This window comes from Platichthys flesus, chromosome 14 (assembly GCF_949316205.1).
Source record: "Platichthys flesus chromosome 14, fPlaFle2.1, whole genome shotgun sequence".
In the NCBI taxonomy this organism is placed as follows: domain Eukaryota; kingdom Metazoa; phylum Chordata; class Actinopteri; order Pleuronectiformes; family Pleuronectidae; genus Platichthys; species Platichthys flesus.
Genome location: NC_084958.1, coordinates 13290741 through 13308821, shown reverse-complemented (window position 1 = coordinate 13308821; position 18081 = coordinate 13290741). Strand labels below are relative to the sequence as shown.

General features: G+C 44.3%; 1 protein-coding gene across 2 annotated transcripts in view; it reads left to right on the top strand.

Annotated features, from left to right (window-relative positions):
• Positions 1-18081, top strand: part of LOC133968769 (ephrin type-B receptor 1-B) — a 152982-nt gene that overhangs the window by 41416 nt on the left and 93485 nt on the right. For both annotated transcript variants that reach the window (XM_062404955.1, XM_062404954.1), the window contains exon 2: positions 4557-4621. In XM_062404955.1, coding sequence (XP_062260939.1) covers positions 4557-4621 — 65 coding nt within the window. The remainder of the gene's footprint in view (positions 1-4556; positions 4622-18081) is intronic.

Below are 18081 nucleotides of genomic sequence, written 5' to 3'. Positions count from 1 at the left end.
GGAGGCCCTCTCAGCCCAGCATCCAGCATCTGGACATGATTGTCTCGTTGAGTTACAAAGTGCACGAGCATCCTTGAGCAGGAGGGCATATAGACACGGGAGGGTTAAAGCGTGGATGAATGGGAAAGATGTGTTGTTGGACGGCGAGGGGAAGGATCCGTGGAGAATTGTCAGCCGTATTGACTGAGGAGCCGGGGAGCTTCAGAGAGGTGCTTCAGCACATGTTCTATCGACCAGCAGCCATACAATCATACAGACATGGTCACAAAGGAGGTGAATTACACAGTCATGTCGCCACCCTGACTTTCAAACGGCAGAATTAAAGTCATACATAAAGGCTCAGAGAAGGTAGAGACAATAGCCAATCCTTTTTCACTCTGAAATCTCTTTTTAGAGATATTCCTTGGTGCTCCCAAGACGCGACCACGCGTGTGCATTTGATGTATCATGCGACTGCTTGCTGACGTGTAATTGTGTGAAGAGGCCCTGCCATATCGATCTGTAAACGCAGGGCCCCATCAATGTTTAATGCAGTCTCTCTCTCGCTCTTTCATTTCTCTCCCTCCCTTTCTCCATCCCCAGCTCTCTATCTGTGGAAACAGCCTAGCATTTGGTATTGATCTATCATTTGCTGCTAATGAGAAGGAGCTGTGCATTCTGGGATTGGAAGCCGAAGTCCCTCGGCTGGGCCCGGGCTGGGCTCACGACTTCCCGGTTTTGACGAGTACCTTGGTTGTGTATCAGCTCAACTGAGCTCTTAACAATGACCTAACCCACATCTCTATGATTTCGATTTACTAATATTGTGCGATGCAGTCATGACACATCCTCCGGCCTTTTTTGCGGCTCTTTGAATCCATTGAAGGCCGGCTACCCCGACACGTACAAGCAGTTGTTTTTCCAAAAGATTTATGAGCCACGGTGACATAGTCAACATTAAGCTCTCTTTATTTATAATAATTCCCACACAATGAACTGCTTGTGAACCTGGCAGTGTGTTTAATTTATTGGAGCTCGCAGGTGGAGCTGACATAGCAGAATATGAATGCAGAAGTAAGCACTCAGCACCCCCCACCCCCCCACACACACACACACACACAATCACGAGGGATGACAGCTAGCTGCTGTCTTACCTTTGTCTTCCAAATGACTTGGTAAAAAAACAGAGAGAGGCTAACAGGGTGTGTGTCCATGTATAACAGCAATCAAAATCATGGGGCTGGGGAGAAGGCGGACAAATTGTTTTAATGTGGGTTTTATGGTCTGAGCTGAGGAGGAAGCCTCCATTAAACTACTGGAACCCACGGACTCATCAGAGGAAATGTGTCCAAGCCAAGACCTCAAATTAAACCTTAGGTTTAAAGCATATTTTTTTTTTGTTCAAGCTAATTATTATTTATATGAATCCGTCAATCCGAAATAACTTTCTGATATCAAATGTAGACATATTAAGTTGCCATTCATATAAATCCATTCTCGTATTAAATGGGCCAGCAGCCGTTTGAAGAGAAAAAAAAGATGAAGAATCCTTTGAAAACGAATTATTTGTTAAGCTTAGGTCAGAGGATGACATTCAGCAATAAACCAAAATGATATTTGTAATTTTGAAAGAGTTGGCTTTTCTTATAAATGTGGGTAGCCTCTTTTAAAATGAAACGCTTCAAATCTGTTTATGATTAAATGGATGAATACTTCCCATAGTAGCTCATTTGAGATACACACACACAGACACACACACAGACACACACACCCACACCCACACACACACACACACACACACACACACAAACACACCCCCCCACACACACACACACACACACACACACGTACATAAGGGACAATTTCCAAAAGCCCAGGGCCGGTGGACAGGTGTCTGAGCCCAGGGATTAAGGGTGTGGGAGCCCCGCCCCATTTCCTAAAAACCCCTTACCACTCTCCATTTACTCATCTGCTACTCTAGTGTTTTGCTAATGGTAGCCATTAGGTCACATGACATGGCTCGCCAAACCCTCCCATGGGCCTTTGACCTTCCTTATTTATTTCTTTTCACCTCCTGCTTTCAGCGTCTCTTCTCCTTTTTAGAAGGAAATCGAAAATGGCCCACCAAGTGCCTGTGTGATTTGACTAAAGCTTTTTGTGATTTCCCCTGAGAAAGGGTTGGCAGTCCCCAGGACGCTGGCTGGCGCTAAGGGCTGTTTCATGCCCCTATCTCCCCAGCTGACAGCAAGTCGCAGAGGCAGGCAGGCGGGCTGGAGCTGGCTGGCTGGCTGGAAGCGAGACAAGGCAAGGCTGATCTTAGGGAAATTGAAATACTCTGATGGAAGCCGGGTGTGAACAAGGCTGTCATTGTAGGTGTACACAGAAAATTGCCCTTTGTGTTGCCTGGTGGATGAGAGTGTGCGTGTGTGTTCCTCTTAACATGGAGGGTATATATAGTGTAGCTGTTTTCAGACATGCTCTCTGGATAAATGGGTTGCCTTTCACATATTACGCAGCAGGAGATTGTCTGGGTCAGACGTGTTTACTACAACAGGAAAATGTCCGAAACCTTCAGACGAGGGCCACCGCCCAGGTAGAGCCTGCAGGAGGGAGGACATGATGTCGAAATCGCTGTTATTACGTCTTCTACGTGTATGATGCTTAATTTCATCCTGAGATATTTGTATTCTTTTGATTTTGGTCATTCTTTGTGTCCATTGCGTGGCTAGAGATGTAAAAACAATCTAAATGCAGTTTTTGTGTCAACTCCTGCATACGATGGTGAATTTTAAGCTAATTATTTTATTTTCTTTCTTGCATCAGTATCTCCCAGTAAGAATAATAGCCCCCCTTCTTATCAAACTACAGGGTTGTCACTCATCCACATTTGTTTTCACCGTATGACCTTCAGATGACGGGCTTTCAATGCTGCATCAGCTGGGATGATCTCTAAATCACTGCGGGTTCAACGGGACTCCAAATAACAGAAAGCTGCATGTGTGCACTTCCTGCGGAGGAGCAGGTAAAGGAAGGATGCCGAGGTCCTCCTTTTCTTCAATGAGGGCAGTGTTGCGTCTTTGCAGTTAATCAGAGTGAGATTTCTCCCACATCAACAACACATGCGGGTGTTGCTTGCCAACAGTTTGCTTTGATAGTGGATACTGTCCAAGCCGTAGACACGGCGGCTGCTGTTCCTCTGATAGTTCCCCACACACCTTTTCTTATCTGCTACACATCATCAACCGGACACACCATCCACTCATCATGTCTCCCATCTTTTTATCGAGTCTGGCCACATTAAACACAGGCGAGCACACGTCGTGGCAGGAGCGGCGGCGGAAAACGAAAATATGTCCCGGTTCTCCCACAATAAGATGGAAGGTGTGGGCCGGAGAATAAACTGTCTGTTACAAGGGAAAATTATGAATCTATCATTACACTGCTAAGGCCAACATGTCACCCACTTCATCACTCTATAAATCTGTGTGTGTGGGAGAGGGAGGGAGAAGCAGGGGAGACCGGTGGTTGCTGATAACTGCCATACTTCTCTCGTCTTTCCTGGAGCTATATCAAGTTTCCAGATTTCAAAGTGCCAACTCGGCAGATATTAATCAGAACAGCGATGACAACTTCTTGGGTGAGCTGCCAGACCTATTTGTCTACAGCGTGTCACTGAGGATCAGTAAGAGGAGAGTGCGAGCGAGAGAGAGAATGTGTATTCTTTACTTTCTTATATTTCACATGGTGCCAGAAATGACAGCAAGTCCATAGTGAGGTAGATGAATTCTGATCTTTTCCACCACTTGGGGGAATTCCCTTTATTGTCTCATGTTTGTTTGTAACCTGTGTACCACATAGGGTTAGGCTCACCTGAACGAGATCTTCCTGTTGTGAACATGTTGGACCCAGGGCACCTCTCCATTGTCTGAACACTTTCAGGAGTTTATATCTGCAAACGGCTTACGACACTCCTTTATGCAGTGAATGCAGATACATTTCCCCTTCTTGTTTAACCCTAGAGACTCTACGTCTTGGATATGTATTTTCATAAATGTGGTTTGAGAGGACCCCGAGACAATGAGTACAGAAGATCTCTGTGATAGTAGTTTTTCCCACTTGTAGTACACAGCTGCACTTGGAGGCTTCCCTCTGCATGTGACCAGCCACTTTCTTTTGTTTAAACCATTGACAGTTCAGGGCTCACACACAACCACACGCAAACTCGCTCTATGTTTTTCATTTCCACGTCCAAATACATGCACGCATACAGGCTAAAAAGCAGGACGCACATACTGTAGTTCCACGCTCACGCGGAGAGGACCCAGCATTTAACAGCATGACACAGGCACTGGTACATTCCTCCCAGTGCCGAGGCTTTGTCTCCACGTCTCCTGTCTTAACAGAAGTTGAGCGGAGATGGATGAAGCGTCGTGAAGGGTTCATCTCCTTTCTGCTCATCGGTGATAGTGTCAAGTGATCACTGGGGCTTGAATCCAGTTCAGCTCGGTGGAGTGATTCTCGAAATAGCTTTTTTCTCTGTGGCTAACCACTGTCTTCCCCTTTTCTCTTTGCTGCAGAGACGGTGATGGACACCCGCGTGGCCACAGCTGAACTGGGCTGGACAGCGTATCCGAACTCCGGGGTAAGTTGGCATGGCAATGCACGCAGACGAAAAACAGTTTCACAAGTTTGTCGTGGAACTCTCTCTGGTGTGTAACATGAAACATGGTGCTGGCACCGGCCGGCAGTCGCACAGATAAATAGACAGGAAGGAAGGAAGGAAGGACCGGAGTAGACAGATTTAAGTACTGCCCCAATGTAGCTCCTATTATGAGTATTATTTTCTCTCTGTCCTGGCTCATAATGGCTTAATGACATAATGGGTTCATGTAAGCCCCAGAACGCTGCACCCAAGTCCCTGTAAATGGAGGCTGGGGGGGATACCATAGACATACTAATACAGTAATGACACATTTATGCAGGGAAGTGGAGGTATTAGGATGAAACCGGGGAGGAGGAGCTAAGAAGGTGGATACGCTCACGGCTTCTTCACATTTCAAGAGAAGTATTTTCAACTCTTTCGGTAGCTGTATGCACATGAAAGCAGTGAAAATGGAGCAAAGTGCAGAGTCATCATCATATTTTTTTGGCTTTTTCCCCACGGTATCAGAGGTATGATTGCCCAATTACGTTAATGGTCCAAAAGAGGATTTTAAGACCCTGTTCTAAGTGCTGTAATTCAATAATTCAATAGAAAGCTCCACAGTCCAACACTGATAACCTGGATCTGGCTGGAGAGACGACGGCTGTTTCCTGTATTTTCCGGGTCTTTAGGTCTTTATGAGGCATTTTACACACGTGTGTAAAGGGAGCCTTTACTGCTCTTGAACAGAGCGTTGGCTCTATTCAAACATTGGAGAGTGTGGCACCTCACTTCATTTTTTAAGTGAGACCAAAACAAACTTCCACAAAATTGTTTTGCGTTGCGGGAAGATGACATTGTGATACCCCAACCTGCAGCCTGTGGAGATCTCATTACTTTACCCATGTTAGAAAAACCAATGCCTCATCTCAGAACTTGCACTATACTAAATAATTCAGAGATTTTGTTCCATAGCCTTTTCTTTTGTAAAAATGACTCATCATATCTACTTCGTTGTCTTCCAACCGCATGTGTTGTTTGACTCTTTTGGTCCAATCATCACTGATTTAGCTCCAGACGGATAATAACCCTGAGAATCCAGACCTCTCGAACACATTCAAAAAAAAAAAAAATACATTGGGGTTTGAACTGACTCGTCAAAGCATTGCGTGTTTCTGTGTGTTTTTTTTACTTTTTAGCACACAAAACAAAATTCGACGATGATGACTGAACTGCATTTAATCTAATTGGCCGTATCCAGTCTGTCTTCACTGAAAATACATCGGACGTTTGTCCCAAAACCACAAATGAGCAGCTGATTATGTTGCAGCCAAAATGCAATTTCAAATAATTGTGAGGATACCTTGTTAACTAATTGCTAATTCATTGTATACTGGCCTTGTAATGATCAGTTTGACTCAAAGGAGAAAAAAAAGCTCTGTTTCCTTTACACCGTTTCTGGAGTTTTTGTCTTCTTTTTGTTGATATGTTGTTTTCCCTGTCTAAAGAGAAACATCCAGTAAGACCTACTGAGTAGAGACATCTACTGTGCTATTTCCATCCGGGCTTGTTGAGTTCAGCGAGCCTCCAGGCACACAGAGCCTCGCGTCTGTGTTGAGCATCGTTTTTTAAGCTGCTCCTGTTGTAGCGGTTCACGCCGGGAGAGACCCGCTGTAAGAAGAACACACTCATACCGCTCACCGGTGGAACTTACCCTGCCACGCAGCCGTCTTGACCTTGCTGCTGGAGTGTCAGAGATGCAGCGTGATTTTGAAGGAGATCGCGCTCGCACACACTCTCCCACCTGCACGTTATCGCGTACACACACTCAATCCGGCGGCTTTTAAAACTGGATTTCTCTTGTGTGGGAGCTAAATATTGAATTATGTCAAACCTGTACAATTCTCATCTCCGACGGCTGCAGGTGCATCAGTGTGTTTGTGTGCAACGCAGCTGGAAACCAAGTATTTAATAAGTCTTCGACACACTCAGACACGTATTGAGTGTTTCCATGTCTTACATAATGAACACTCGGTTAGAAGCTGAGTCGAAGGTGAAATTTAAAAGAATCCATAACGATGACTGTAGCCTAAAAGGAGTGAAAAGAGGGTGCTGTGAATTGAACACACAGAACAGGAGGGGAGGAACACACACACGAGCTCGGTCCCCGTGCTACACCTCATTAATGTCCTTCAGTAACTCCTTCAAGAGTTCATAAGAAGTGGCTGTGTGTGTGAGTGTGTGTGTGTGTTTGTATTTGGCTGACCTGAAGGGTTAATTTTGAAGGATTGCAGTAGCAGTGTCATTAGTTCCAGTGGTGTAAACATGAGGACATATCAGGGTTAGCCCACATGAATGAATAATGCTGCGGCGCAATGCAAATCCACGCTCTGTGTCAGCATCTGCCGGAGAGACGGAGAGCTCCGAGGGCAAACAGATGTGTACAGAAAGCAGGCAGGATCCTTTTATTTTGTTGGTTGATATATTCCTTCTTTCTCTCTGTGGACTTTAAACACAACCATCTTCATTTTCCGCACCTCCGTCCCTTTGAGTCAGTTGCCTCCATTTTCTGTCTCTCTCATTTTCTGTCTTCACACACAAGCACCTTGTCTTTGTTGAGTTAAGCGATTATAAGGAAATCAGTTAACGCCACTATTTTGGAGCAGAATCTATTTCATGGCAACATATACAAATAACTGGGATTTTAATGGTTTTTACATATATGCAAAAAAAAACTAAACTTTAATTGACACAGTGAAGTACCATGGAAAAAACTAAGATCTGGACTGATCCAAAGCTGCTCAATCCGCTTAATCAAAGTGATTAAATCTAGGGTTGGACTTTAAATAAGATTTAAATGAAATTAAAACGGTTCAAAACAGTGGAAATACTATGTTAACTTAAATATTATTTGAAAACCTAATATTGATTTGAAACATGGTAGAGGGACAGGGAGAAATCAGGTCACTCACCAGTTGAGTGTTAGCTGGGGTTTTTACTTAGGTTGTGTAAATAAACATGTTGTGATTTCCTGTAATCTTGTTTCCCCACTTGCATCATGTAAACATAGACACTTGAAAACCAGTAAGAAAGGTGATATTTAAGGATGGAAGATTTTTACAGAGTGAGGAGAAGTAAATGAAATAGAATGAACTGGATACAAACAGTAAGTTGAAGCCCTGACTGATATTAAGCCTGTTGTTCTATTCTACGTGCAGGAGGAATCAGTGTTTGGCCCGTGTGCTCCTCTGTACACTCTGTTGGCAGTTTATCAGATCCACCTCACTAAAGTTAATGAAGTCTAATGCAACAGCCTTGCAGTAAATCCTCTAACTTCATGAAGGTTATAATCTACAGGTTTTATTGAGAGTGTCTGAGGAGAGGTGTTGACTCAGCTGAATGCTCGTTTTGGAAGATAAAATATTTGAACTGTGTCACATTGTGCAGAGATGCTACCGTTTATTGCCTCGGCCCGAGGAGGTGACGTTTTAACCCCTGGCCATGATTAATTTAAAATTCAAAAATAGGGCTTTTATTTTGACTTTTTCACAGTTTTGGTGAAAAAATCATGTCCAAAGGAACTGGAGCTGGAGAGTGCGTGAAATTAATGGGCATACGCGCAATAAATAGATTTTAATTGTTTAGGACAAAATGATAGAAAAAGCTTTGTAGAAGAACTTGAGAACAATTTTGAATGTATGTGGTTTTTCTGCAGGACTGACAAAGGTTTGTAGTGGAAGAAATTCTGAGCCATTAGAGGAAAGGAACATTTCTCCGTCCTAATTGTTCTTCTTGAATAATTTAGATAAAAGGGGAGGCAGAAGAAAAAGAAAAAAAAGGATAATTTCGGGTTGGAGTGTGGGAGACAGGAAGGGGACGAGAGCGATAGATTGGACGGGGGGTAGTGTGGCTGAAAAGGTTGCGGGATCAAGAAGGGGCGGGTGGGGTGGGGTGGGGGGGGGGGGGATTAGTAGAAACTGGAGTGAGAAAGGGTAAGAGATCAATTGAGTGTGAATGGGAAAATTAAAAAAAAAAAGCTGCGTAGCCCAGAAACATTGAGCCGTGGATGTGCGTGTGGAGGAGAGCTTGGGTTAACTCATGTGACTCCGGGAGGTCACGGACACAGTCCAGGCTTTAAGTTGAGAGCCTTTGGGGGGAGGGGTGCCTGGGGGGGGGGGGGGGGGGGGGTTACAGGGTCAGCCGGGTGGCGGCGGCTCTGCTGACAGAGGCTGTGGGTGCTGTCAAGCGAGGAGAAACGGGGCAGGCTTGGGGCGGGGAGGGATAACGATTCGGCCAAGTGAGCGAGAGAGAGCGAGAAGGAGACAGAGATGGGTGCGGAGGATAATAAGCAGAAAGATAAAGAGGAGATTTGCCAGAAATCCCTTTGGTTTGCAGGTGCACGAGAAAACACGGATGGCCCCCTGACGTTTCTTTTTATTTACACTTGCTTGTATTTCCGCGTGTGGGCTTGTGTGTGTGCTCAGGCAATGGTTTCCCTGAGAGCGCACCGTTGCACAGCTACACCTGCATTGAATGTGAATGTGTGCCTCTGCAGGTGCAGTTAGAGGGGCGTGGTTTTGGGCAGCACCCCTGCCTGGCTTCCCCCTCCCGCTGTGCAAAGCTCCTGCGGGCCCTAACTGGACAGGTGTCAGGATACACTCTGCGTTTCCTAAAGAGCAGCGGATAGATCCAGAACGGCCATCTCACCATATGCTGACCACACTCAATACACCTCAATTATTCATAACCTGAGAGACAGACGGGCATGCAGCCATTTCAACATGGGCAGGGGGAGCACGGGAGGAAATGGTGTATTGGGGAAGATGAGAAAGAGCAAAAGGTAGATAGGGAGAAAGGGCGGTTGATGGAATGTGAATAATAAGAGTCGGAGGGAGACGGAGAGGAAAGGAAGACCAGAGGCAGAGATAGGAGTGAGGAAGAGAGAGAGAGAGAGAGAGAGAGAGATGGATGGAGGTGAACTCTGAACCTGGAGAGCCTCAGTCGAAATGGAATGAGAGGAGAAAAACACACACACAGTGAGTCATGCTGGCTGTGCTTCAACAGCCAGGTGAGAGAGTGGCTTTTTTAAACCCTAAATGCAAAAATGGTATGAAATTGCTTCACATTCACCCATAAATCTCCCTTTGAAGCTTTTGTGTCAGAACAAAAAGTATATGTTTATGTATATTGTGTATATTTGCACAAATACATGCACATTCACGCACATCCGACATTGTCTTGTCAGTGGGAGACCGGTTTCGTTTTACCTCCCTTGTTACCCAGTGTGATTTAGTTGTGTATCCACACAGCTGAATTCGCTTTGAGCTCAGACATCTCTGCTCAGCATGACGACCAGGATGGTGAGACAAGGAATCACTTAGATCAAAACTGGCTTTCTGTTTGAGTTACTGTGTGCCGCTCTGTGTTTGTGTGTCAAAGGTATTTTGTTATTTTGCCCGACTTCAATATTGTATTTTAGCTCCAAACAAAATTTTGTTTTTTTTGGTAAGGCCAACAAAATGTTATTTTACCTTCGGAAGCTCAGGGACACGAGGCCTAAAAAGCAACAGCTGTTTTTGCAACACAGATAGGATGAAGTCACAAGCTAAATCAGGCTGGTTTGAAATTGTGTGCCAATTCCTCGGACTACTTTTTTTTTTTAACCTTTTCTCCGTTTTCTATTTTCCCTTTTGAAATAAAACTTGGCTACCTCAATAATTGATATTCTTCCTGTGGATTTCCCCCGTGATATTTCACATGTAAGAATTCTCTTGGATGTATTAGGAAGTAAGGGCAAACCTTATTTCCTCACCGAATAAATAAAAGAACAAAATAATGGCGCTGGGGAGACATACATATCGAAAAAATATATATTTTTAAAGGAAAAATGAGTCCATCTTGAATTTGTTATGGATTTGGAAGAATGGAAGGCGTGGCTGGAGGCTGTCTGACTTCTGTGTGTGGGAGTTAGTGTGTGTCTATCCCAGTCAGTATCTGCAGCACCTGCTCTTTCAGCAGTCCTGTACAGAGCTGCAAGAAACAGCAGTAAATCCCTCTGTTCTTGCCCTCCATCTTTTTTACCCACACTGACTTCCTCACTGTCTCTTTTTCTTTCCTCTCCCTTTTCCGTCCCTGGAGCTCAGAATCCCCTTCTCGCTCGATCTTTGCCAACAACCCTGCATCACCCCCTGCATCCCTCTCACTGACGCTGCGTCTGGAGGATGGGCCTGTCATGTGTCATGCTTTGCAGAATTTTTATCCTCACACACTCTACTGCACGCATAAAGGGCACATGCACACACACACACGCCGACAGACAGGGGGGCCCTTCACATCGGAAAGCCTTGATACCCTGCCATCCTCCTGTCCCCTTCTGACACGCTCTTAGTGAGGTTGTCCCTAAATGGCCTTGCCCTGGGCCATAGGGGGGCAGGGAGCCTGCAGGGTGACAGCTCTCACTGCCTCTTTGAGTTTCCTCTCACTCCCTTCACCCCCTTCTTATCACATCCCATTTCTGTTCATCATTTTTATACCTCTCATACGTTTTAAATAATTTAAGCGCTCGTTCGTTACATTCTGTCTCCCTCCTCTTGTTGATATTCACTCTCTCTCTCTCTCTCTCTCTCTTTCATCTTTCAGGCTATTCATGTTCTTCTCGGCCTTCCAACTGTTTCCTTTTATTTTGGCAGTCAAAATGAATAATTGGGGAGACTACTTGTCGATGGAACTTACAGTAGAGTAGATCTTCTTAAATACATGAGGAAGACCGATCATGATAATATAATATATGTGTTAACATATATTTAGAACACATCCAATGCACATTTATTTTTATTGAGAACATTGACGCCTGCACTATATACTGTAATGAGAATTATGCTCGACTTATGAACCAAGTCTGAGCTCTGCAATAAAAATGGACCTCCAGTACCTACGATGGTATATTTACCTGAAGTATCATTGAAATACATAAACAAGGTTCTTAACTACCTCAGCTTAAAACTAATAGCAAACCTTAATAAATAAAAGTACCGCAATTGTGTAGAAAGAATATATTTAAAAAAGCTGTAAATATACAAATATTTCTTAGCCCTTCATATATTCATATTTTCTTTGCTCCCATCCTGCTACTCATTAGTGCTACAGCATGTTATCAGCATGTTTTTAAATGATTTGCACTTAATGAAACCTAATGACATCATCAAAAGCATACAGCATAATGAGGTAGAGGACAGAGGTCTTTGCTTTCTGATGCAAAAATAATTAATGTTTTAAATATCTTCAGTTTGAATGAGGGCATTTTATTGTCTAGGAGCCGAAAACCTTGTGTCCCCGCTCGTGTTCCACTTCCTGCCTGAGACGTTAACAGTAGAAGTTGAACTTGGTAACGCCTACAGTGTTTACTATGGCAGCGACAGTGCAGCATATAATTAAATGTAAGTGTTAATAATAATATTTGAAAAGTTGGATGGAGGAGTGGGAGAGGAAAATGCTGGGGTGGATTGTTCACTTAACACAATTACATGCATCATATTCACGATCTGAGACGGAGGCCGCTTGGGAGCAAGTAATGGGACCAAATTGCGAATAATGTGCCAACACAGTACATTTCTCACATTGTATAAATAGAAGTTTGGAATGAAAACCACCAGTAACAACAACCCACCCCCATTAAAGCCTTGGAGAGCTTTGTTAATACATGGCATCATCTGTGAACTCACTTGTTCAACACCGCAGTGTAATAGAAGCATTGACTGGGGCGTGGGCGTGGCCGGGGAGCAGATCCTCAATGGGTCCCACTCTGACGCAGAAGGACACGGTTCTATCTGGGCTCAGTCAAACTGTGTGACTGTAATTATAGAGCGGCTGGGATCTGGCAGTGTGTGATTCAGACATCGCCATTTCCTCCCCATCCATCACATCCAGCCAGCCGGAACTAGGCCTCGGATGCCCCGAAAAATAATCATTCCCATTGCAACTGGCCTGACAGCAGCCCTCATTCAATAACACAGCTGATCAGAAATGATAATAGCAATCATGCCACCGCATATTTTAGAGGCTGCAGTCTGATTGTGTTTGTGTGCGTGTCTGTGTGTGTGTTTGTGTGTGTGTGTGGTGGGAGATGAGGCGTAGCATTCATAATATGTGAATATGCAGGAGACTATATGAGCATGTGTCTCAGAAGCCTGTGTGGGAATGTTAGTTGATGTGGCTGCAGTCATCAAACCAACTGTTGCCTTGCATGGACACGTCCATTCTGTTGAATTGCATTAAAGTTGTAAAGGTTGAAAGGCAAATACCCTCATTAAGTCAGTGGGATTTAAAAACAGCCTTTGGACAGAAAAGAAGAGCTCTCTGGCGTGCGATGATAGCCGGCAGGGAGCTTTGCAAAATGGGAAGAGCATCTTTCAGCTTGGGAATATACAGTTCTATCCCTATCTCAGCTTTTCATGTCCAACTAAAATCCAGCGTCCTTCTGAGACCTTGGCCTTTGCGGATCTGTCAATGTAAATTTCACCTCCACTCGTGCCATTCCTTTCTCTTTTGTTCTCCCTCTGCGTCATTTAATGCTCACTTATTCATGCAATAATATTTCTTTTTTTTTTAAATGAATTCATTGAAGTTCCACTTTCCCTGCCTCAGTACAACGTTGTGTTGTCATGAATAACAAATAGGCTCATTACTGAAATGCCCATCCCAAGCCTGTAGAATGAAAAGCAATCTCCTGCTTTGCCTCCACCCACATGTTTCAGTCCTGCAGTGACAGATGAAAAGACAACTCTTAGGTAGAAAGGTGCTCAGAAACATGCTAGCCATTCCTCCTGGGTTTACAAATACATACACAACACCATCAGGTCATTGAAAATACTATATACACACAATATCACCCCAGAATGTTTTGGAGAAACACATACAAAAAGGAGGCAACATCAACCGAGTGTTCTCTGTTACAGGGTGAAGTCAAAGTCGAGTGTTTGAATGAAGAGGGCTCAAGAACAAACAGGAGCAATGTCAAGGGGAACTCTGACAGCAGAGTTTGACCATTCCTGTTGTTATTAAATACATAGCTTGTCTTTGGTCCCACTGGAAAAACAAAATGTCAGATTGAGCAGTTGGAGATTTGAAGGCCATTCAAGAAACACTTGTCAGGGGCTCATCCGCTATTTCCAGGGGTGTTTCTTTGGACCTTTCAAGGATGAGGAGAGATAGATGTTGAAATGCTCCGAGTTGCTCGTCATCCGTCTAGGCTCGGTACGTCTGAGCATGTACTGTAGCTGTATTAAGTGCTGCTGATGGATTTGACCGTGGCATCGACTCAGCCGAGGATTAGTTAGCAGACTGGAGGTTGAAAATGGGCCCCAGTAGAGGCGTCTCTACTCAAGTCTCCTTCCTGTGTGAACAGACCGAGGTTGAATGATGAGCTAAAAGTAGTCAAGACTCGTCTTTAGGTACGTGCGCACCGGAGCGACAACCAGACAGAGCACAGAGAGTTTTGGCTGGTTGGTATGAGATAGAGTTACAGGGCATCGGGACAGAAGTTGTACTATTCATACTCCTTTCTTTCATGGCCTCCATTGCAGTTTCCACTAAATTGTAGCCCCTGGAACCAATATACATATATGAGGGTCCAAAGTTCAGCATGAAAAAATCGATTCGGTACAATTTACAGAGCTCATAAGGACGCAACAGCTTTTCTGGACAAACTTTTTTTATGATGCAAAATAACAACACAGAGTCATTTTCATTCTATCTTGTCAACTACTGTGCAACTCTTTAAATGGATATTGGCAAAGGGACCTTCAGAGGTAGAAGGAATTACAAAAAACATCAAAAGGCTAAATACCTGTGGAACAGAAAAACAATCAAAACTCGAACCCTGCTTTACTGGCTCTCTCTCTCGCTCTTTTCCATTTTCACACTCTATCTAACTCTTCATTACGAAAGCTCTACAGTCTACTAAATAACCTTGTTTATATCATGATACACATTTTGAGGAATTCTCATTTCTATTAAATATCGATTCAACTGGGAGCCTCTGCTCATTTGTTTGAGCAATACTACTGTGTATACTACCATGGTCCGATAGGAGAGATCAGCATGTACCACCCCCAGGGGCAAAGCAAGTAGGCCTACAGATATAAAGTTCCTCACCTCCTAAAACTTTCCCGAAAAAGGAATGTTCCTCTGGTGGACAAAGGTCGATATGACCTTTTCGTACTATTTTGATACCAGACCTATTCTCCATTGGTTTTGTCATGTCAGCATCGAGCCTGACTGGAAACCTGCAGCCTGCATATGGTGGCTCCTGTCCGGTTCCCACCGTGCCTGCTCCAAATGACTCATTAGTCCAGTCCATTTCTCCTGTTAATGTCCACAGGTGATACATCCATCTTCTGATAGGTTAGTCCCCTTAGCTCTGTGACTGGCTTGTTCTTGGCTCAACTGTTAGACACTGTTGTCCTCTATAGAGCGAGGCTCTGACCATCTGAGCTGCTCTGTGTTATTTTAGCCTTTGAAGGTAATGGCAGGAGATCAATGTGATGAATGGCCTTTATGAGGGCTCTGTATCGATGGCTGATGGCAACGAACTGAGGATGTGGGAAGGGGTGCATCAGCCTGAATATATTACCGCCTCCCCGTCTCCTTGATTCCTCTCCTGTTGTTTTTTCTTTTCATCCTTCTCTCTGTCTCTTTCTTTTCCTCCGCCCTCTCTTATCCGGCTCAGCTAGCTGCGACTGGTCATTAACACAAACATTAAGCTCGCTGTGAATCCATAGCTTCTCCATCTCCTCGCTATGCCCATAAAACAGAGCAGCCATCACGACACACTGGATGACCACACTTTATAATCAGGGGAAGGGGAAGAGTGGCGCCTATATTATTTGTAAAGCAAAGCTTTCAGAGTGGAGCCAGCGGGTACATGTGGCTGACTTCAAATAAGCATTGTGTAAAGAGTCACTATATATCTGTCTGGTGTCTCGTTTTTTTTTGCGACAGTTCAGACTTTTGGGCCAATTGCAGGAAGTGACTACAGCATTAAACAAAGAAGACAAAGGAGCTGAAGCAGCTCATGGGATTGCTTGTAGTCTTTCGTTTTACCGGTAGTGATACCATTAAAATATTACAATGGCAACGAGGGCCAACCATCTACAAACCAATCAATTTAGAAGTGCACGCAGCCAACATATGTGACTGACAGAAAAGTCTGCTCCCTATATTGCTGCTATATTTTGTTACCTGACTGCCACATCAACTGCATTATCTCTTATTTCCTGAACACATGTCAGATCTATTGCTTGAAACACATGTGGTGACACATAGTACAAAAGAGGAAAAAGCACTTAGGAACAGAAGATAATCACACTCTCCCTCCCCCGCACCTTGTTCACCTTCAGCTCATATGAATGATACATGCCAGGAACGCATATCTGCGCTCAGGTCCATAATGCAAATATGCACAGCGCAGGACTAACAGCGTTGCTTTATACACAAATCCTTAAAAGAAAATGGATGCAAGGACAAGGGAATTCCATTATCAGTGAGGTGACAGGTGATAATGCCTTCCCTTTTCACTCCTCTCTGGCGAGGTCAGAGAGATGTCACAGAGTGCAGGAGATGGATTTGATTGAAATGATCTAACAGGTCTGTATGAGAGTGCAGGAAAAGGAACAGGAAACCGCAACTGAGTGGTAATCTGACTGTAGAACCTGTACTGCTAACATGCATGCATCATGTGCACTGCAGGGGCTAATGATAAAGATGCTTAGGAACAGAGTAATAAAATGTTTTGGTCCGACAGAAGCAGAAATGTGTCGCGTAGCCTCGAGCTCTTCTGCAGCAAAACAACAGCCAGCAAATCAATATGTGGTCGCTAAACCATCAAATTATAAACAACATGTTCTCGGAGTGCGCACAAGCACACACACACACACAAACATACACACACACACACAAAACCATGCAGACATCAACAGCAGATGATTACAAAGCTAGCGAATGGATAAGACGACGACGTGTCCCAAAATGTAATTTCTGCTAAGTAACTGATGCACCTGGAATAGTTTTCTTCATTCTCGACACAATGGTGACACTGAAAATCTACAGAAGAGGATATAATAAAAAAAAAAAAAAAAAAAAAAAAAACACACTTCATTATTATATGAGCCAATGAATTTCTGGACAGATTTTAGATGGGCATCATCAGAGACGCCTCGGGCCTCTCTCTGGCGTGAAAGATGGTGGTCATTTGGCTAGACGAGGGGCGGAGAGGACCCCCTCCTAGACCGGAGCAGACGGGTGCAGAGGAGCCTAGGGCTGGCTGTATTAATGAACAGGCAGTGCTGAAAGGGACAGGTTCCTGTAATGCTGATGAATGGTCATTACAGAGCAGAGACGGGAGAGGAGAGCGGGAGGGATAGAGCGGAGAGGGGGAGAAGAGCAGAGCAGAGTGGGCACCGGGGGAGCAGCGGTGAAAATAGGGCTTTAATTTGCACCTCAGATTTCTGTCAACTCGTTTATCATGTCAGCAGTGTCATCGTTCTCCACGTGTCTTCTCCCTCCTCCTCCTCTTCCTCCTCGCTCCTGGCCAAACCATACCCTCCTGATGTGTTTTCTCCAGGTGTGCTCCCTGGGCCAAGTAATCACATCCTCTATTCCATTTTTGGGCGTCTTTGACCCCCACAATTCAATGGAATGGCAACCTTTAGTCCTGGCCTCAAATCATTGCATCTGATAAGGATTCGGAATCTTTTGACCATCTCCTGACCGGCTGCTGGGGCCTGAGTGTGGAGTGGTGGTGTCTTCTCCTCTCCATTAGGCCTGATTGAGCACCAGGGGCGTTAAAGGTCAGCGGAAGGAGGAAGCACCAGGAGATATATGCACAAAAGAAACAAGAACTGACTCGAGGCCCACTCACAACACTATAGACCTCATTAGCTTCTCCTCGCCTACAGCTGTTTGGATCACTGGTGTTGGTGTGAGTGTGTGTGCGTGTGTTTGTGTGTGTTAAAGGAGACATTTCAAAGCACCCTCTCTATCCAATACATTTGTTTCTCGTTAGTGGTTTTTTTTTATGAGACTGTTGTGATGGAAATCACCTTTAATGATTTGTTTTTGAGTAACTGCTGCTGCATGCCCCCATGTTGAGTGCATACCTCTGCCAAGGCCCAACAGTCCCCTTATGAACACATTTAAATTCACTTGATCCTCATTTGCACCAATTTGTACACACTCATAAATATAAGATGTTTTATCAATATCATATAAAATATGCCAGCTTTTTTCCCATTAAAGTCCATTAATTATTCCCTGAGAAATAAACAAGAATTTTGAAAAACACCCATGTTGCAATGTTAAAGAAAGTGCAAGGAAAACACTGGACCTGCCTATGATCTGTATCAGCACCAGAAAGTTCTCCCCATACTGAATTCTCCCCCCAAGGTTTGTTGTAATCTGTCTAG